We start from the raw sequence: 22,468 nt of genomic DNA, 5'->3' as shown, positions 1-22,468 counted from the left end.
GCAGCACTATTTACAATAGCTAAGATGTGGAAACAGCCCAAGTGTCCATCAGTAGATGAACGGACAAAAAAGTTGTGGTACATATACACAATGGAGTACTGTGCAGCTGTAAGAAAGAAAGACCTCTTATCCTTTGAGACTACATGGAGGGACCTGGAAAGTATCATCCTAAGTGAAACAAGGCAAACAGAGAAAGACAAGTATCATATGATCTCACTTATTTGTGGAATATAATGAACATAATAGTCTGAGGAGTGGGGTAGTCCCAGAGACGTGGATGTGGGGTACAGACTGACAATCCCCAGAAGAGGCAATGATGGGGGAGAGATAAACCACAGAACTTATATGCATGTATGCGTGAACAGTGGACATGGACAATAAACCGGGGACAGGGCAGGGAAGAAGGCAGAGGGGGGGAATCAGTGGGGTGAAAAGGAGAAACATCTGTAACAAAAATCAATAAACTCACACTTCTGATTAAAAAAAAAAGAGAGAGATCCCAATTTAATACAGTAATTTTTTGTGTGTATGTGATTTGTTTGTATACATATATAACCTTAATAAAATTAAGTTTAATTAAATAAAAAAAATTTAGTCAAAGATTAAACACTATTCAAAAGATTAAGTGAAGAAACTTTTTATTTAACATTCTCAATTTGCAGTTAAACATTGATGAGACCTTGGAGTAAGAAAAACCCAAAACCTTCCCTATACTTTTTTGTCCTTGAATCTTGATTTTTCATTTTACCATACTTCAGAGCTTTAAAACTTGTATTCATTATCAAACTCAAATAGTAGTGTTTTTTTCTTGTTGTTGTTTTTTTTTACAGATCCCCTCTGTGTCATGGCTAGAGATCTTTGGGTATAATTTATGGTACAGCCAGCCTTTGATTTTAAGAGACCAGCTAAGAAGCAGCCATTTAACACAAAATAGTCTAAAAATTGGTTTTCACGTTGCTCCTATTTCCTCCCAAATTTTGACGTATTTGTTTGATTCTCCTTCTAGCTTTAAATAATTTAAGGGATCAAATTTGATGGTTTTATGACAATTTTGGTGTTTGTAATTAATATATGTCATGAATTTTATAAGAATCATCTTTGGAGTTTCGGATACTCAACAACTTATAAATTCTTAGAGTTAACAAATTAGATGTACAGAGGATGGCAAAATGAGGTTTGTAGTTGTGAATATGCAAATCACAGAGTGTATTTGTATATCATTTATTAATTATTATATTTTTATAATTATTATTAACCTACTTTTGCCCACCCCTGTATAAATCTAAATATACCTGACACTCTTTGACAAGTAGATACTTTAGAAAGCATACATGTACCTTTTTTCCCTCTTTCCTTATACCCCAGTAGCATGAGAGAATAATGTAGACCTTTAACGAATTGGAAGATTTTACTGCACAGGACACATCACAAAGCATGGCTAATTTTAAAGTCCTCTTTAAACATCTTTCTGATTTTTAAGGAGCTTCTGCAAAACACACACATTTTCTGTTCTTTCAAAAGTGGACACGTACACACACATGCTTTCTCTTTCCTCAGTTTTTCCCAATTTTGATACTTTCTATTCCTCTCTGATCAGGGCTCCTCCATTTTTGTTCACTTTTCTAGGGTCCTTTTTTCATCTATTTCTTTCCTTCTAGGTATCTTCAGTATTTTCTTTTGTATAACAATTTGGCTTATTTTTTGGGGGTAGGGGGACCTTCTCTTGCTCCCTGTCATTCTACTCAGTACAGCAGAGGTCTCATGTATAGCCACACAAACAGAGATCTTTTCTCCGTTAGAGGACTGAAGGTTGCAAATATAGACATATCCCATGAAGTAGAAGAGGGATGCCTTCCTGTAGAAAGTCACTAATTAACATTGTAAAATGTCATAACATAGCTTCTGTGGAGGTATGTCCAATAGTAAATCTCAGTTAATATACAGTTGAAGATCTGCTCAGTGACTTCATAATTGTCTTAATGGTGGGGGTGGCTAAGCCTAAATCATGACCCCAAATGGATCTCATGCAGAGTTTCTTGAGCTGCCTTTTTAGAAACCATTTAAATAATTCAATGTTTATTTATACTTTGAAAAACAAACATACACTTTGCTGGTTATCAAAAGACCTTCCAAAGAAAATGGGCTACTCAAATCAGAAAATATAGAAGAGTAATTCCATACTTATATAGTCAATTTGCTTTTAACAAATCGTTTAGAAGCAACTGCATGTCCATATTAAAAAAAATAATAATCCTTACCTTGTAATGTCACTATACCCAAAATTGACTTGAAATGGATCACAGACCTAAATGTAAAATCTATAACTATAAGGCTTCAAAAAAATATATAAGAGAGTATTTTTATGGACAAGAGATCGGCAGAAATTTATTGGACAGCATATAGAAAGCAATAATCATAAAGGAAAAACTTGATAAATTAGACTTTATGAAAATTTTAAGCTTGATTGTCAAAATAGAAGTTATAAGCCACAGATTAGCAGAAATATTTTTAATAAATATATTTAGCTGTATTTGTTTTTAATTGTTGAGTAACAAATTTGAAGCTTAGTGGCTTAAAACAACAGTAATTGTTTCTTGTCTTTTGTGCCTTCTGTGAATAAGGAATTTGGGAGCAATTTGGCTAGGTGGTTCTGGCCCAGGTGTTTTCATGAGGTTGCAGTGAAATGTCATCTAGCCTGTCTGGGAGTGCAAAATTCATTTCTAATAATAATTGAAAGCAGATAGTCAAATATCTGTACGTAACTGTACATTGTAGCCCTAGGTGGAAACAATCCAAATATCCTTCATTAGATGAATGGGTAAACAAATGTGGTAATATATGCAATAGAATATTATTTGGCAATAAAAAGGAATACTGATTGATGCTACAACATGGATTAGACTGTGGATTAGATAATAGTATGCATTAGTATTAAGTATGTTAAGCATCCTGGTTTTATTAAATTTGTACTGTGATATGTAAGAGAATGTCTTTATAGAAAATATATACTTAAATATTTAAGTGTAAAGTGTAAAATGTCTCCAATTTTCAAAATAGTGCAAAAGAAAATATATATCTTTATAAAATGATAATACAAATAGGGTAATGTGTAAACTATTGGTGAATCTGAGTAAAAAGTATATGGATCTTTTCATTTTTCTGAGTTGAAAAATGTATCAAAATTAAAAGTTACCAACAAAACTAGATTTGTCTTTTTGTTATCTTCTAAGCTGCAACATCCTCCAGATGATTATTAGGAAAAATAATGTTAGATATGCTTCTTTGCTTAGCTGCCACTGTCCTTAGATTTTTGTCTGTTTTTCAACTTCTGGATCCCAATAAATTATTTTTGTTTGCTTATACCATTCTCTCCATAAGATTATTACATGATGCTCAGCTTCTGTACACATTTATTGTTCTGGCTAGTGATGGTATGCCTTTTGAAGCTGATTCTCATTTTGCGTATTTTATTCACATGCTTTACTTTTGCAGTATCTTGGATAATGTAAAACATGTAACTATTTACTTCTTTTATTTTGAGAAATTAAAATATTACCTTCCCAGTGAAAGGCTTAGCTGCTCCTATTTTCATCCAACAGTGTTTTGTTTTGTTTTTACTGAAATCTGTGTTTAATCTCTTGGTAGAAGATCCGGTGTGGTATGAGGTCCAACATTAATTTGAACATATTGGGCTGAGCTCATTTTTGTTGTCGGCTCAAAGAAATCTCTAAATGCTGTCAAGCCAGGACCATGCTTTCTGTCCATCATAAATGCGTCAGAGAAACCCTTTCCTAAGTAGAATCTGCCATCAAAACCCAGTACTGCTTTGTTGACATTCAACTATGGATTTTTACCTTTCTCTGGTTACTATTTCATATGAATGAACAAATATTCAGTAAAGGCTATCAGTGGGTTTACTAAGAAGATCATGATAATTCACTTGGTATTTGTGTTTTCAATTGGTTAACTAGTTTTCTTTCCTTTGTGGTGTATGATGGGATCTTCACTAGACAGAGGTAACCTATTGGATAGTGTGTACCTGGATGCTGGTGGTGCTTGTTGGTTTAGTTTTCATGATATTTCTCCTAAGGTTATGTTTGCGATGCTGCTTATTAATTTGTGCTTGCATGATATTATTACTGTAGTCATGCTTTGTTGCTTTGGGTTCTTGAAACTTCATATTTCTTTTTTTGGTACCCAGAATAATTCCTCAAATATCTTTGGTTGCCCCAGAACTTAACAGAAATTAGTTTTAAGTCTAACACTTTAGTGGATCCTTTTCAGTTTTTTAAAATATCTTCAATGTCACCAATAAGTTTATAATTCAGCTAGGAATTCAGAAAACGGGGTAGTTTTGATTAAACACCCAGGAAGAAACCACTTGCCTGACGGACCATTACTGAAGCTGATAATTAACTCTCTTGTGAGCTTTATAAAGAAAAGGAATGTATACTTAGAGTAAAAGCTGACTTTTAAGAGAGTTTCATCAAAGAGCCGAAATTTAGGAGCTTTCACCAAGGTAATAGTAAATATAATTAAAACCATGTGTAAGGCTTGGCATGCATGTCTGATTTTTCCATTATATTTTAGAGATGCTCTTTACTCTGCAAGCTGATCTGTGTTCCAAAACTAAGATTCTTGGGGGTCATAAGAAACAATTAAAATTAGTATTTCAGAAGTTAGTTTTCTGAGCATTTATTTATGTGGTCCTTGGAAATAGTTGCTTACCTCTTTATTTCTAATTACTAGTAATACAGTTTTCTTGGTCAGTTGGAACTGACTTTATTTCAGCTTTTTTATTTGTTTTGATTTTTTTCTACTTTATATACTTCTATAGAATAAGGTAGATTGTTTTTAAAACTGAAAAACAAAACTAGCCCTGAAGTGGGTCTATATATATTAAATAGCAAGAGTTTGTAAAATTGAAATTATTTTCCAGTGTTCATAATAAGCCAGTGTTGAAACAAAATTATCTTTTGTCTTATCATTTTAATTATCTTGAAAACTGTAAAGGATCCATTAGTTTGGAATGACCATCAGAGAAATGCTTATGATAAATATCATAAAACTGTCATATAAATGGTGATTCATCTTTAACTTGTTATGTTCTCATTCTGCTGTATCTTCTTTTTATCTTTTGGTGGGACCCATGTATTTAATAGAAAATTGCCCAGGAACGAGAAAAATTTGCTGATGAAGGCAGTATATTTTACACCCTTGGAGAATGTGGACTCATATCTTTTTCAGATTATATTTTCCTTACAACTGTTCTTTCTAGTAAGTATAAACTTTTATTTTTTTATTTTGTTTTGTTTTGTTTTAGTTTATAGGGAGCATACAGGACTATAAAAAGAGTTAAGTTGATTGGAGGGGGAAATGACATATTAATAGAGTTAATTGATTATGTTATTTAAAATTTCACTTATCTTGAATTTCCTGAAACTTGAGTATAGAACCACTTGAGAAAGAAGAAAACCAAAGTATCCAGGTAAAGTTAAAAAAAGAGAAACAGCCCTGGCCAGTTTGGCTCAACGGTTAGAGCGTCGACCTGTAGTCCAGAGACACCGGGTTCAGTTCCCGCTAAGGGCACGTACCTCGGTTGCAGTTTGTCCCTGGCCCTGGTTGGGTCATGCGGGTGGTGGCCACTCGATGTCCCTTTCACATCGATGTTTCTTTCTCTCTCTCTTCCTCTCTCTCCCTCCCGCTCTGTCTGAACAAAAAATGAAAAAATGTCCTCCGGTAAGGATTAAAAAAAAAAGAGAGAGAGAGAGAAACAACTAAAAAGTTACATCAACCTTTAACTGTATTCTGTCGGGATGAATTATATATTGCCGACTCTTATATAGCCTTCATTAATGTTTCTACTTCCCCAGAAATAATTGATCTATTATTTCTTTCACTAAAGAAGAAAATTGGTTCAGTTGTTCTAATTGTGTTTAATATTCATTTTTTAATCTTCCAGTATTACTGTTTAAGACATAAAACTCAAATTTGACTTATATAGAGCATTGATTACTAGGACATCCAGTACTATGTTGAGTAAGAGTGGTGAAAGCGGACATCCCTGTCTTGTTTCTGGTCTTAAGAGAAACGCGTGTAGTTTTTGCCCATGGAGTATGACATTAGCTGTGGGTTTGTCATATAAGGCCTTTATTACATTGATATATGTTCTCTCTAATCCCACTTTGCTGAGAGTTTTTATCATAAATGGGTGATGGGTTTTATCAAATGCTTTTTCTGCATCTAGTGATAAGATCATGTGGTTTTCATCCCTCATTTTGTTTATGTGATGTATCATTTTTATTGATTTGTGGATATTGTATCAACCTTGCATCCTCAGAATAAATACCCCTTGATCATGTTGTATGATCTTTTATTGTATTGCCGGATCCAGTTTGCTAATATTTTGTTGAGTTTAGCATCTATGTTTATTATGGATATTGGCCTATAATTTTCTTTCTCTGTAGTGTCTTTCTCCATTTTTGGAATTAGAATAATGCTGGCCTCATGAAATGAGCTTGGGAGTCTTACCTCCTCTTGAATTTTTTGGAATGGTTTGAGAAGGATAGGTGCAGTTCTTCTTTGAATATTTGGGAAAATTCTCCTGGGAAGACATGTGGTCCAGGAGTATTGTTTGTTGGGAGTTTTTTGTTTGTTTGTTTATTTTATTCTATTACTGCTTCAGTGTGACTCATTGTAATCTGTCTATTCAAATTCTCTGATTCTTCCTGATTCAGTTTTGGAAGAGTGTATGTTTCTAGGAATTTACCCATTTCATACACATTGTCCAATTTGTTGACATATAGTTGTTTGTAATATTTTCTTACAATCCTTTGTGTTTCTTTGGTGTCAGTTGTTACTTCTCTTTTATTTCTGATTTTATTTATCTAGATTCTCTTTTTTTCTTGATGACTCTGGTTAAAGGTTAGTCAATCTTGTTTATCTTTTCAAAGAACCGGCTCTTGGTTTTATGGATCTTTTTATATTGTTTCCTTAGATTCTATTTCATTTATTTCTGCTCTGATGTTTTTTATTTTTAATATGTTTTTATTGATTTTTTTTAGAGAGAGAAGAAGGGAGAGAGAGATAGAAATGTCACTGTGAGAGAGAAACATCAATTGACTGCATCCTGCATGCCCCCCACTGGGGATCGAGCCCGCAACCCAGGCATGTGCCCTGACTGGGAATCAAACCGGGACTTCTCAGTCCATGGATCAGTGCTCAATCCATGGAGCCACACTGGCCAGGTTATTTCTACTCTGATCTTTATTATTTTCTTCTTTCTGTTCACTTTAGGGTTTGTTTGTTGTTCTTTTTCAAGTTTCTTTAAGTGTAAAGTTAGATTGTTTATTTGAGATTTTTCTTGTTTCTTGAGATAGGCCTGTAATGCTATGAATTTCCCTCTTAGGACTGTTTTTGCTGTGTTCCATAGAGTTTAGGTTCTTGTGTTTTAATTTTTATTTGTTTCAGAGCATTTTTTTATTTCTTCCCTGATCTCGTTATTTAGCCTCCATGTCTGTGTATCTTTTCCAGTTATTTTCTTGTGCTTGATTTCTAGTTTCATACCATATGGTCAGAGAAGATGCTTGATATGATTTTAGTCTTTGTAAATTTACTGAGACTTGTTTTGTGTCCTAACCTGTGATCTATCCTAGAAAATGTTCCACGTGTACTTCAATTCTGCTGCTTTAGGGTGAAATGCTCTGAATATGTCAATTAAATCCATCTGATCCAGTGTGTCATTTAAGGACATCATTTCCTTGTTGATTATCTCTCTGGAAGTTCTATCCATTTGATGTCAATGGGTTGTTAAAATTCTCTACTAAGACTATATTGCTGTCAGTCTCTCCCTTTATGTTTATCAAGATTTACTTAACATATTTAGGTGCTCCTATATTGGGTGCATAAATGTTTGCAAGGGTTATATCCTCTTGTTGAATTGCTCCTTTTATCATTATGTTGTGTCCTTCTTTGTCTCTGACTATAGCCTTGTTTTAAAGTCTATTTTGTCAGATGTAAGTATTGGTACCCCAGCATTTTTGTGTGTGTGTGTGTCTTCATTTCCACAAAATATCTTTTTCCATCTATTTACTTTTAGTCTGTGTGTATCTTTCATTCTGTGGTGAGTCTCTTGTAGACAGCATATATATGGGTATTGTTTTCTTATTCAGCTACTTGTGTTTTTTGATTGGAGCATATAATCAATTTACATTTAAAGTGATTATTGATAGGTATATATTTATTGCCATTTTGTTCTTTTTTTTTTTTTTTTTTTTGGTACGTGCCCCTAGCGGGAACTGAACCCTCTTGTTTTTTTCCTAGTTCTTAAAGGAGACCCTTTAATATTTCTTGTTATAGTGGTTTGATGGTAACAAACTCCTTTAGCTTTTTCTTGTCTAGGAAGCTCTTTATTTCTTCTTCAATTTTAAATGATAGCCTTGCTGGGTAAAACAGTCTTGATTTTAGGGACCTTGCTTCTGATTACTTTGAATATTTCATGGCAGTCGCTTCTAATCTAAAATTGATGTTTTTCTCATTGATGTTTCTGTCTCTCTCTCCCTCTCCTTCCCTCTCTCTCTAAAATCAATAAAGAAAAAACATATTTTTTAAGCGAATTTCAGTCATTTATTTAAACAGCAAATAATTCAATACAGTCAGCCTTGTTTATAGTGGTTAATTAGTTCCAGACTCTACCGCGAGAAATGAATTTCCACGAAGTAGGATTCTTTATTTATAAATCGAATATTTTTGCAGTTAGAGCATAGAAAACCTGTTTACGAACTTCTAAATACATTTTTTAACATTATTAGAGCCCTCTAGATATGAAATAACACGCTTTAGTCACCATTACACTCGTATTATTCAACGTATTGGACAAAATAAGAAAAAATAAGACAGATGTTATAAATATCATATTATTATTATTGTACATTTAATTACAGACACACAGTTCTTACACACAACCACTAACCTATGAAAACAGTGCAACTTGTTCGATGATGAAGATGGAGAGATGTACTGCACAGCAAAGAAGAGCAAGGTTACTGCTCCTCTGAAGGCACGACCTCAGTAGGAGAGTCTTCAGGTGGTGCAGTATCTTCAGCAGATGCGTCGTCATCTTCTGCTGCTGAAGGAGTACTAGGAGCAGGCAGTGGGTGTCTTGGTGCGCGGCTGAAGAACATTGTGATAAGCAGTTGCTGGCTCTGTCTTTTCTTTTTTTAAAAAATTTAATTAATTAATTTATGTTTGTTACAGATATTTCTCCTTTTTCTCCCATTGATACCCTCCTCCCCCACAAGAAAAAATATTTAAAAAATAAATAAATAAAAATGTTTCTGTTAAGAAATCAGCTCACGGTCTTAAGAGAACAATCTTGTACTTAACTATCTTTTTCTTGCTGCATTTAAGATTCTCTCTTTGTCTTTAACCTTCGACATTTTAATTATGATGTGTTTTGGTGTGGGCCTCATTGAGTTCATCTTGTTTTAGACTCTCTGCTCTTCCTGGACTTGTGTGACAATTTCCTTCACCATGTTATGGAAGTTTTCAGTCATTATTTCTTCAGATAGGTTCTTGATCCCTTGCTCACTTTTTTCTCCTTCGGGTGACCCTCTGATGCAGATGTTGGTATGCTTCCTGTTGTTTCAGGAGTTCCTTTTTGTGGCTTTGATTGGTGTGTTCTGCTGCTTTGTCTTCCAAATCCCTGATTCATTTTCTGCTACATCCACTCTACTGTTTATTTTTTCTACTATATTCTTCATTTCAGATATTGTATTTTTCATTTTTGAATATTTTTATGGTTTCTTTGTCCTTTTTCACTTGTACTTCTCACTAAGTACCTTGTAGTTCTTGCTAAGTTCCTTCAGTATTGTTATAATCTTTTGTTGTTGTTGTTGTTGTTGTTGCTATTTGGTAAGTTGCTTGTCTCCATTTCATTTAACTCTTTTTCCAGAGCTTTCTCTTGTTCTTTCATTTGGGGCATGTTTGTTTGGCTGCCTCTTTGTGTTTGTTTGTTTGTTTTTCCTATGTATTAGGTAGATCTGCTATAATTCCAGTCTTTTTTTTTTTTGTATTTTTTAAATCTTTATTGTTGAATGTATTACAGATGTTCCTCATTTTTCCCCATTGACTCCCTCCTCCCCAATCCCGCCCACCTCCCCGCTTTTCCCACACTATTGTCTGTGTCCATTGGTTATGCATACAAGTTCTTTGGTTTATTTCTTCCCACCCTCCCCAACCCCTTTCCCTTTGAGGTTTGTCAGTCTAGCAATGAATTTGTACTTCTTAATCCCTTCACCTTTTTCACCCATTCCTCCTCCCATCTGGCAACCAACAAAATGTTCTCTGTATCTATGAGAATGTTTCTGTTCTGCCTGTTCATTTTGTCTGTAGATTCCATTGTAGATAGATATGTATTCATTGCCATTTTGTTTGTTCATATATTTTATCTTTTTCTTCAAGAAGACCCTTCATCATTTCATAAAATAACGGTTTGGTGGTGATGAACTCCTTTAGCTTTTCCTTGTCTGGGAAACTCTTTATATGGCCATCAATTCTAAATGACAGCTTTGCAGGATAGAGTAATCTTGGTTGTGGGTTCTTGCTTTTCATCACTCTGAATATTTCTTGCTACTCCATCCTGGCCTGCAAAGTTTCTTTAGAGAAATCAGCTGACAGTCTTATGGGAACTCCCTTGTAGGTAACTAGCTGCCTTTCTCTTGCTGCTTTTAAGATTCTCTCTTTGTCTTGAACCTTTGCATTTTGATGATGATGTGTCTTGGTGTGGGCCTCTTGGGGTTCATCTTGTTTGGGATTTTCTGTGCTTCCTGGACTTGTATGTCTGTTTCCTTCACCAAGTTAGGGAAGTTTTCTGCCATTATTGTTTCAAATAGGTTTTCGATTTTTTTGTTCTCCCTCTTCTCCTTCTGGCACCCCCAAGATGCGAATGTTGGCAGGCTTGAAGTTGTCCCAGAGGCTCCTTACACTATTCTCATTTTTTTGGATTCTTTTTTCTTTTTGCTGTTCTGATTGGGTATTTTTTGCTTCCTTATATTCCAAATTGATGGTTTGCTTCTTGGATTTACGTACTCTACTATTGAATGTGTGTAAATTATTATTTTAATTAATGCCTCCTTCATTTCTGACGGTCCTTTTTTTATGCTCTTGAGGCCCTCACTAAGTTCACTAAGGTTCTCACTAAGTTCATTGAGCATCCTTATGAGCAGTATTTTGAACTCAGCGTCTGTTAGGTTGCTTATTTCCATTTCGCTTAGTTCTTTCCTTGGGGTTTTGTTCTGTTCTTTCATTTGGGACCTGTTTCTTTGTCTCCTCATTTTGGCTGCCTCCCTGTGTTTGTTTCTGTGTATTACTTAATGAGAGGTATGGGGCTATCTGAGGCCAGATGCTGCTTGTTTAAAGAAATTTAGGAAAACCTGAAGCAGGATCCAAGACAGGCCAATCCTATGGTGAAGCAACTGGCAACAGCTTGGGTGGACCTGAAAGTTAGGTGGGGCAGGGCCTCAGGGAATCACCAGGGCGGGGCAACCAGTGTGATCCAGGTGGCTGGAGTCCCAGATATGGCGACTGTCTGCTGCCCCAGGGAAGGGCTCACCAAAGGATCATAGGCCTCTGACAGCACGTTTGTTCGGGAGAAAGCCCCCTCTCCAGCCCTGGCTCCAGTGCCAAACAGCTCAGTTCTTCCCTGTATGTCTCTGGTGCCCCTCGAGCTGCCTCCCCTCCAAGCTTAGAGGGAGTGAGTCCGAGTAAGTCCCTGCACAGGCCCTTTAAGGAGCTGCCTGGGGCTCCAGCCCGTCAGCCTCCCTGAGTCTCAGTTCCCGCTCGTTTTTCCAGCCAGAAGTTATGGGATCTTCTTTTCCTGTTACTGGAACCTTAAGCAGGGCGTCTGGTGTGGGATGGGGACCCCTCAGTCCTCAGGGAGGACCTTCCCAGCCTAGGTGTTCTCTTGATTTCTATCTGCCACACGTGGGTGTGGGACCAGCCCATCATGCCTCTGCCCCTCCTACCAGTCTCTATGTGGCTGCTGCTTTAATTTCGTAGTTGTAGGACTTCCATTCAGCTTGATTTCAGGTGGTTTTGAATGATGGTTGTTCTGTAGTTTAGTTGTAACTTTGATGCGGTTGTGGGAGGACGCGATACCACGTTTACCTACCCACAGTCTTGACCGGAAGTCCCTTATAATTCCAGTCTTGATAGGGTAACCTTATGTATTAGGTGTCCTGTGGGCTCCTGTGATACAGTCTCCTTGATCACCTGAGCTGGGTGCTCCAAGAACGTCCCCTATGTGGGACCTTCTGTTGTAATTGAGTCTCGATTGCTACTGGCTTGTCTGTACATGGGATTAACCCTAAGGCTGGATGACTGTGAGGCTCAATTCTGAACACAGGCTCCTGTGTAAGTGCTAAGCACACAACACAAAATTCACCTCAGCAGGATCTGATGCCTATAGAAATCTCCCTTAGGATATGCTGTTTGTGAAGCTTATTGAATCCTGCTCTGATGTCTATGTCTGGCTACTGGGTGTGTTATTTCTGGGCCTCTGGGAGGAACTCTGGTGTGGACCAATGTCAGACGTTGCCTGTGACTGGCCCTGGGCAACCTGTTTGGAGCTACAAAGTGATCCATTCTCTGGCTACGTCTACTGGGCCTGGGTGTGCATGGGAAGGACCAAGCTGCACACCAAGGCTAGCTGTTACAAGCACTGAGCCTGGAAGTAGGTCAGCAAAAGTCTCAAGGCGCCCCAATATCTGCTTTAGCCTGCCTCTGCCTGCCAGCTGCCTTTAGGCTCAGTCACTGAAAGAGGGCCTCTGGTGGTCCTCAAGTTGCATGAGGTAGATTCCCAGTGAGTCACCCGGTAGGGGCAAGTGGTATTCACCAGACCGATACACATTCAGACTCAGTGCCAATTCTGGGTCTGAGGCCACTCAACAAAAGTCACCAGGTATACCAAGTCTACCTGACACCTTCTTAGTGCTTGCACACCTGTGTGTTGGGACAGGTTCTCAGAGTTGTCTGAGTAAGGTCAGCAGTTTATCAGGCCCAAATAGATCAGGATTTGGCTGTATGAAGGGAGGGCTCTACTCCGGTTGGGCATGAAAGGAAAAAATGGCCCCTGTCCTAGAGCCACAGAACTCAGTCTGTCTCCAATTCTGCCAGGAGCCCCATCTCAGCAGCTCAGAGCCTCTGGGAGTTGAAAGGATGGGGATAGTGGATCTTCCATGAGGGGTAGGTGCTGGTCAGGCTTAGGGGAAGGTGGGGGGAGTGGCCCTTGTCCCAGAGCCACACAACTCAGTCTGTCCCAGATTCTGCCCAGGCCTCAGCAGGACAGAGCCACCAAGAGTCAGGAGGGTGGGACCGCCGGGAGCCCAGGAAATGGGGCTGATGGATCTCCCATGAGGGAGAAGCACCAGTCAGGTTTGTGAGAAAAGTGAGAGTTATTGCCCCTGCCCCAAATCCACACAACCCATTCACTGACACTCCCTGAGTCTGCCCAGGCCTCTACACCCCAGCTCAGGCAACTGACTCCTCAGCAGGGTGTAAGCTCCACCAAGTGGGGTCACAGGGAGTCTAGAGGGTAGGGCTATTGATCCCCCCCAGGCTGATGCCATAAGGAGGGAAGTGCTCCATGCAAGAAAGATGGCTTCTGCAGTGTGAGACCTCAGGGCTCAGCACTGATATCCTGGCAGCTGTCCCTTCATCTCTCTCCACAGAACCACAAACCCCAGTCTCTCCTCACGTGATTCTAGTCCGCTTTGCTCTCCTTTCCCTGGAGCCCAGGGTGAGTGGCTATGGATCTTGTGTATTGGCCCTTTAAGAGGGCAGCTGTGTCTCGAGCTGACTTCTATCTCCCTAGTGAACAGAATCCCTGCTGATTTTTACAGCCAGATGTTATCTGGGCACCTCTTCCCAGCTCTGGTGCTCTGGGCTATGAAGGCCAGCTTGGGGTTGAGACCTCACTTGTCAGGGAGGAACTTTTGCAGCTAAGCCATCCCTCCAGGATCTCAGCCCGCCACCCATGGGAACAGGGCCAGCCCTTTCGCTTCTCTGCCCTTCCTACCAGTCTCAATGTGGCTGCTTCTGTAAATCCTTGATTATAAGATTTCTGTTCAGCTAGTCTTCAGTTGGTTATTCTGGCTGATTGTTCTGTAATTTAGTTGTTACTCCAGTTTGGTCCTGGGAGGAGGTAAGTATATATTTCACTTATCTGCCACCATCTTGGAGCTCCTCTAAATATCTTGAAGTAGGAGCTTTGTCATATGGTTTTGTATTCCCAATGTATCGGACACTGTATCCTACTAATAGTAGTCATTCTAAAAGTATCTGAATGAAAGGACATTTGAGATATGGCTTCTCTGAGTTTCTTCGAGGTAGAAAGGAACCTAGTCCATCTCCATACCCTTGACTACTCTGTCAAATGGACCTCAGTTTAGCTTGTTGCCATAGTCTCCTTCATTTCCCTAGAACAGGTGATAGAAACTTTCCCACATTCCAGCCTTACTTCTGTCCTATCCTCAGGCTCTACCCTGTCTTGTTTTTATTCTGTTGATGGTTGGGATGGCTCTGTAGGAATTCAGCCGTCAGTGATTGATGATGTTGAAAGATCTTAGTTTATGGTTTATGAGCCCTATTTTTTATTATTTGCCTCTTAGAAGCTGGACTGGAATCAAATGTATTGGTCTATCTGTATAGCTTACTTTCCCCTAAAATGCACAAATTAATACTGTTTGGTTATGCTTAGGCTTCTTAATGTGTTGCTTACCTGTTCCTGGTAACAACTTTAGAAATTCTTATGTGTTGTGCTAGGAAATTTGAGGTTATATAAAGGAAATCAAGGCAAAAAATAGTGGTTTTTGATGGAATGATTTGCCTAGTCATTGCCCCTTCTAGAGAAGATATTCAGTGTAATATCTGGCATGTAATAAATAGTCCATGTATATTTGTTTGCTAAAAAAATATCCATGATATAATAAACAAAATTAGCTGATTAACAAATAGACCCAGAGACATGGAAGTAGGGAATGGACTGTCAAACGTCAGAGGAAGAGGCAGGGGAGGGCAGGAAGAGATAAACCAAAGAACTTACATGGTTATATGCATACCCAATGGACATAGAAAGCAGTACTGTGAAGGGGAGAAGGAAAGGAAGTGGGGAGGAGGGTGTCAATGAGAGGAAAAGGAGAAACATCTGTAACAAAAATAAATTAATTAATTTAAAACAAATGTCCAAGAAATTTTCTGAATAATTATTTTAGTATTAAAACTTTATATTGCTCCAGTTACCCAGTGCCTCCTGCCTAGTATTTAAAACTGTATTAAAGTAGTATTCTCTATGTATATATATATGATGAGAGGTAGAAAATTATTATAATAGCTAAATTTTTGTATTTGGACACTAAACTGAAAAATCAAATAAATTTTGGGTAAATGCCAAACATAGTCACATGTAAAGAGGGTCCTTTAATTTAGTGTAGATTAAATTACAAATATCCAAGCTCTTTAAGGCAGCTAATTATAAGTATCTATGCAGTAAGTTGTATCTTGGCATAAGCTGTCACTTTGGCTATTATTGAGCACATGGAGTGGAATGAAACCACAGAGAATGAAATGAAATTCAAGCAGATGGTTGGTTTCTTTACATCTGGGAGGATAGAAGTGGGGGTCTGTCACACAGGTATATGTAATTTGGGCATAAAAGTAGTAACGTGCATTTGAAGAATATATATTCCTAAAGTGGAACATGACCTTAATGCAAGGGCAAAGCTCTGGGATTCCTTTTAGAATCTCTCCCCCAGGAACTCTTGGGGAATCTAAGCTTTTTGACATCTCTGGCATTGAATATTCTTCCTGTAGCACAACTGTCAACAGTGTAAGGAAGAGCAATTTAAATGAAAGACTTTCTGGCAGCTCTTTGGAGGTTATCAGTAACTGAGGATGAAATATAGCTCAAAGATAGGTTATGCACTATGAACTAGAAACATCAGCTATTTCTATTTCTTTTCTTCCGGTGTTAAATTATAAACCTTTTTTTTTGTTTTTTGAGGATCAGAGTTGAAATGTATTTTCTGGAAAAATGTAATAAAAACTGAGAGTACTTGGAATAGTGTACAATGGAAACCTTGCTAAAGGAAGTCAGAAAAATTTTCAGTCTTATGAAGTATTTAAATTCAGGTTCTTGACATGTAGTGTTTTATGTTATTTTAAAAACCTTGCCAACTGACATTAAATAAATCACACTGACAGGCAATAAAGAATGGGTCCTTCTTTATAGCCATTGTATGTAGCAATATATAATGATAATAAGCTTATAGTAACTGTCTCATGTAGTTTCTTTCATTGTTTTAAAATTTAAAAGTAGCCCTGGCCGGTTTGGCTCAGCAGTTAGAGCGCCGGCCTGCGGTTCAGAGAGCCCCGGGTTAGGTTCCCGCTAAGGGCACGTACCTCGGTTGCAGTTTGTCCCTGGCCCTTGTGCAGGTGGCAGCCACTTGATGTGTCCCTTTCACATCTGTGTTTCTCTCTCTCTCTCTCCCTCCCACTCTATCTGAACCAAAAGTGAAAGAATGTCCTCTGGTGAGGATAAAAAAAAAATTTTTTTAAAGTAAAAGCAAGACTAAGTTACTCTGAATTTTACGTTTGTTCTAAGAATATACATTTAATTTCTCAGTGTTTTTTTCTTATGGTCAGAATTTGTTAGAGTAGAAACATGGGTCTTCTAACCAGATCCTTCTAATAAGTACTGGAATAGTAGCTTAATTCCTTATTCACTGCCCCATTCCTGTTTTAATGGTGTCCTGGCTACCCTGTGTCTGACTACTACATCACAGGTTAGGTTATGGGTTTGTCTAGGAGCTATACAAAGTGTAGGCATCACTTATCAACAAGACAAGTAATAACAAGTGATGGAGAGGTTGTGGGGAAAAGGGAACCCTCATTTACTGTTGGTGGGAATGTAAAGTGGTGTAACCACTATGGAAAACATGAAAGCTCCTCAAAAAATTAACCCAGCAACCCCTCTTCTGGGTATCTATCTGAAAAATTTGAAAACTTTTTTTGTCAAGTTATATGCATCTGTGTGTTCATTGCAGCATTATTCACGGTGATCAAGATATGGAGACAACCAAAGTGTCCTTCACAGGATGATAGGATAAAGAAGATACAGTACATATATATAGTGTAATACTACTAAGCCAAAAGAAAAGATTAAATACTGCCATTGCGACATGGATGAACCTTGAGAATATCATGCTAAGTGATATAAATCACACAGAAAAAGTCAAGAACCAGTTCAGCTGGTGTGGCTCAATGGTTGAGCGTCGACCCATGCACCAAGAGGTCGCCGGTTCAATTCCCTGTCAGGGCACATGCCCAGGTTGTGGCCCCGATCCCCAGTGGGGAACATGCAGGAGGTGGCCAATCGATGTTCTCTCTTATCAATGTTTCTCTCTCTCTCTCTCCCTCTCACTTCCTCTCTCTCTAAAATCAATAAAGAGAAAAAAAATTTTTAAAAAGTCAAGAACCATATGATTTCACTCATATGTGGGATATAAAACTGAAAGCAACAAATGAACAAACAAGAAAAACAAAAATTCACAGACACATAACAGTATGGTGGTTATTAGAGGTTGGGTGGGTAGTCAAGGATAAAAGGGGCCATGTATATGGTGATGGAAGATTATTTGACTTTGAGTGGTGGACACATAATGCAATATACAGATGATATATTGTAAAATTATACAGTTGAAACCTATATAATTTTATTAAGCAGTGTCATCCAATTAAGTTTAATTTTTTTTTAAGTAAAGCAATGATGCAAAAATCTAGACTTATAAAGCAGGTAAATATAAGGGTAATCATTTTCTTCACAGAAGTCACTGCAGTTTCCTTAGTGTTTTTAAAATATGTTTTTATTGATTTCAGAGAGAGGAAGGGGGAGAAAGAGAGAGAGAAACATCAATCGGCTGCCTTCTGCCCCCTATTGGGGGTGGAGCCTTAAACCCAGGCATGTGCCCTGACTGGGAATCAAATCTGTGACCTCCTGGAGCATTGGACCTTGCTCAACCCACTGAGCCACACTGGCTAGGCAAATTGTTTGTTTGTTTTTTTAAGTGTAGGCTATATGGAAAGTAATGCTTAACTGTTTTTTATTTTAATGAAAAGAAATTGTCTTATAGACTTAAGAGAATAATAAATCATATGTTGGGACTTGTAAATTAGTACATAATTTAACTTTCAGCACCTAGAGGTGAAAATATCAAAGCAGAGCATTATTTTATTCTAACAGCATTGTTCTCACAGATGGTGTCATCAGTCTTCTTGTTTTATACTAAATTCACAGGAAATCCTTCCGTGGCCCTGGTCATTACTCTATTTTGTGCTTGGCTCCCTAGTCTTTTTGGTAGTGGAGCATGAGTTAGACACATAGGCCTTCCTTCTCTTCCTTCTTCCCTGAGATCTTTCCACAAATGGGAGGAAGCCCTTTGATCTGTGCCAAGACTGAAGTAGACTAACTTCTCAGCCTTCTTGGAAATTCTTCATCCAAAAGAAAAAAAAATTTCTCTTCCCTTTTGTTGTGCAATCTACTGCTACTGTGTAGTTAAATGTAATCTAAGATAAGGTCTAGTGAGGAAACTCACAGAAAAGCAAAATTACCTCATCCCCATCCTTATACCATTAAGCAGAAAAGTGAGGTTGGTTGGATCAGACAGCTGGAGCACATCATGGAAAGGGCCCCAGGAAAAAGACCCTACCCCCCTAACTCTCCCAGTAATTATAGGTATGGGAGGAAGGGAACATCCAGGAGACTGTGTAACAATGGGAGCTTCCTGGTTGACATGGTATCCCTCTTAGAAAGAGGGAGCTTCCCCTCCATGGGTGGTATCAGCCTCTTCCATTGAGCTCATTCAGATCAACAAAGCCAGCTTTTTACCAGCTACCAAATGGATATGGTATTTGTCTCTCCTCACCCTTCATTCCAGAAAGCAAAATTACCTTTCTCACAACAAAACAAATTTAGATTTAAAAAACTTAATCCTCAGATTAAATGAATTCACATTAAGTTACAAATGACCAATAAATTCTCATACTAGTTATAAAAACTATTTTTTTATTGTTAACATTATTACAGGTATCTCCCATTTCCCCTGCCTCCATGCAGGCCCCACCCTCCCCTAACCACATTGTAGTCTGTGTCCATGGACTATGCATATTATGTTCTTTGCTATTCTCTTCAACTTCTTTCATCCCGTCCCCCTACCCACCTCCCCTCTGACAACTGTTAGTCTTTGCCATGTATCCATGACTCTGGTTCTATTTTGTTCATTAGATTCCACAAGTGAGATCATATGGTATTTGTTTTTCTCTTACTGGCTTATTTCGCTTAGCATATTACTCTCCAGGTCTCTGCATGCTGTTGTAAAAGATAAGAGTTCTGGCCCTGGCCAGTTTGGTTCAGCAGTTAGAGCGTTAGCCCGCACACCAGAGAGACCCGAGTTTGGCTCCCACTAAGGGCACGTACCTCAGTTGCAATTCATCCCCAACCCCAGCAGGAGGCAACCAGTCGATGTATCTCTCTCACATCAATGTCTGTCTGTCTGTCTGTCTGTCTGTCTGTCTGTCTCTGTCTCTCTCTGTCTCTCTCTCTCTCTCTCTCTCTCTCTCTCTCCCTTCTCCCGTCCCTCCTGCTCTATCTGAAAATAAGTGCAAAAGTGTCCTTGGGTGAGAATTTAAAAAAAAAAAAAAAAAGAGTTCCTTCCTTTTTATAACCACGTAGTATTCCATTGTGTAAAAATGTACCACAGCATTTTTACCCGCTCATCTACCAATGGGCAGTTGGGCTGTTTCCAGATCTTGGCTATTGAAAGTAATACTGCTATGAACATAGGGGTGCATATATTAAAGAAGATGCTTACAAATCCCTAAGATTTTCTAAATGGTGAGGTTTGTGCAGTGAATGTGGTAGTAATGTAATAAGATCCTTAAAAATAGGGCTGTGACGTAATGTTGAAATCCCAGAAGCGTCTTTAAATATGAATGGAGACTGAGAAGCAGATTCACCGGAGCTAGGGTCCTACGTATTGATGTCACCAAGATGACAGAGTAGGAAACCTTGGCCTCCGTTTCCCCACAACAACCAATAGTTAGACAGCTATCCATGAATAAAAATAGCTCTGAGCTCTGGAGTTCACTTGGGAAACTTCAGCAACACAATGGAACAAAAAACAAGAGTAACCACACAAAAATGGAAATGAGAATAGCTTCATTTGCCTGCTCTCATCCTATCCCTCAAGGCATCCTTGCTCAGCACCAAGAAGGCACTCCACATAAGTGGAACAACAAATCAATGTTTCTATAAATAAATAAATAAAACCGATCCCCTTGCTGGAAGAGTAGGTTGAGCAACTACCCTCCAGCCTTTCAGAACACCACATAAAGGATTTGCTTCAGTTTTAGCCCAGCAAACCTGCAATGTATAGAGACAGCTAGGAATAAAGAAGAAAAGCAGGGATACCAGTATCAGCCAGGCAGTGGGGGCAACTGAGATTCCCAGTGATCTGCTCTGTAGAAAACCCCAGCAGTTTTACCACTGAATAAACCAAAGGCCAGCACAGCCACCGCAGAACTCCTGCAAATTTCACCCATTTTTGCCCAAGATATTTGTATTCAGTGAAGCTGCCCACCCTGCTGGAGGCTGAGACCTAAATCAGTAGCCAGCTCCCTCCTCTTGAGGCTGAACAAATGCAAGACTCCAACCCAGACCCTGGCAGCTGACTCCCACTGCTGTGCATTGGGAGTGCCCTTTCATGCCACCAGCAGGATGCCTGTCACTGGCTCCAGTGCTGTGTGTACACCCATAGCAAGATCCTGTTGCCATGGAAGTACACACAGTATCCAAGGCCCCCACAGCTGCTTGTGGGCCCAGATTCATCCCTATATCCTGTCACTGGCTTGTACTACTGGCACCTGCAGCTACCCTCTCCAGATGTCCACCTGCATGCCATTGGCCTGACCACCATCACCAGCCTCCACTACCATGCACACCTGTGGCAAGACTGTGCAGCCACAGAAGGACAAAGCCAGATAAGGATACTATGAGAAAAAAACACTACAGGCCAATGAATATATATGCAAAAATTCTCAAGAAAATATTAGCAAACCAAATTCAACAGCACATTAAAAGGATCACACATACCCTGGCCAGTTTTGCTCAGTGGTTAGAGCAGCGGCCTCGGACCAAAGAGTCCTGGGTTCGATTCCAGCCAAGTGCACGTACCTCAGTTGCGTTTCGTCCCAGGCTCCAGTTGGAGTCATGTCTCTCTCACATCAATGTTTCTCTCTCTCTCTCTCTCTCTCTCTCTCTCTCTCTCTTTCTCCCCCTCCCTCCCTCCCACTCTATCTGAAGATACATGTAAAAATATTCTCAGGTGAGGAGTAAAACAAACAAACAAACAAACAAACAAATAAATAAATAAAAGGATTACACATCATGTTCTTATCCCTGGGATGCCAGAATGGTTCAACATAGCAAATCAGTGTGATATACAATATTAATAGAATGAAAAATTTGTGGTCATCTCTATAGATGCAGTAAAGCCATTTGACAAAATTTATTTTATGATAAAAATGCAACATGCCCGACCGGTGTGGCTCAGTGGTTGAGCGTCGACCCATGCACCAAGAGATCACAAGTTTGATTTCTGGGTAGGGCACATGCTCAGGTTGTGGGCCCGGTCCCCAGTGGCGGGCATGGAGGAGGCGGTCAGTGTTCTCTCTTATCGATGTTTCTATCTCTCTCTCCCTCTCCTTTCCTTTCTAGTATCAATAAAGGGAAAAAAAAATATATATATATATATATTTTTTTTAATGCAACAAATTGGGGATAGAGGGGACATAGCTCAACATAATAAAGGCCATCAGTGACAAACCCACAGCTAATGTCCTAACCTTGAAAGGTCAGAAACTTTCCCCTAAGATTAGGAGCAAGACAGGGGTGCCCACTCTCACCACTCTTACTCAGCATGGCACTGAAAATCCTAACCAGAGTAATTAGGCAATATTTACATAAAGATTTATCGTTTCCTTTGGTTCTCTCTACATCTTGGTCAGCAAGTAATATATAACACATATGCATCCAGGTATATTTGCAGAGCAGCTGCAGTCTAGATCGATGAAAAGAAAATTGATCTGTTGCTTAAGTATATGTAAAATAATTGTGTGTGTGTGTGTGTAGCACCATTCTTCTGAACTTATCTCATCCCCAGGAAATGTTATGGTACAACTACGACACATCATGCCATGGGAACTTTTCCTTGGAGGACACTTGGTCCTGTCCAAAACATCCATGGAGACATTTTTTCCATGCCAAAAGGTCCTTGATATCTGGTCCTGACCAAAATGTCCACACTTAGAAACTCCCTGGTTTCAGAGAGTTCATAATGTTTATTTCTACTTTTGGTTT

The 22,468-nt window shown here is 38.8% G+C and overlaps 1 protein-coding gene across 4 annotated transcripts in view; it reads left to right on the top strand.

Annotated features, from left to right (window-relative positions):
- MICU1 (mitochondrial calcium uptake 1) overlaps positions 1-22,468 on the top strand; it is a 247,151-nt gene that overhangs the window by 117,795 nt on the left and 106,888 nt on the right. For 3 of the 4 annotated variants that reach the window (XM_036264790.1, XM_036264789.1, XM_036264791.1), the window contains one exon: positions 5,163-5,277. In XM_036264790.1, coding sequence (XP_036120683.1) covers positions 5,163-5,277 — 115 coding nt within the window. Of the gene's footprint in view, positions 1-4,010; positions 4,017-5,162; positions 5,278-22,468 lie in introns of all 4 variants that reach the window. The other variant, XM_036264788.1, reaches the window with a different exon arrangement.

This window comes from Molossus molossus, unplaced genomic scaffold, assembly GCF_014108415.1.
Source record: "Molossus molossus isolate mMolMol1 unplaced genomic scaffold, mMolMol1.p scaffold_m16_p_17, whole genome shotgun sequence".
Taxonomy (NCBI): Eukaryota; Metazoa; Chordata; class Mammalia; order Chiroptera; family Molossidae; genus Molossus; species Molossus molossus.
Note: the sequence above shows the minus strand (reverse complement) of the source record. Positions and strands in the feature narration are given on the sequence as shown.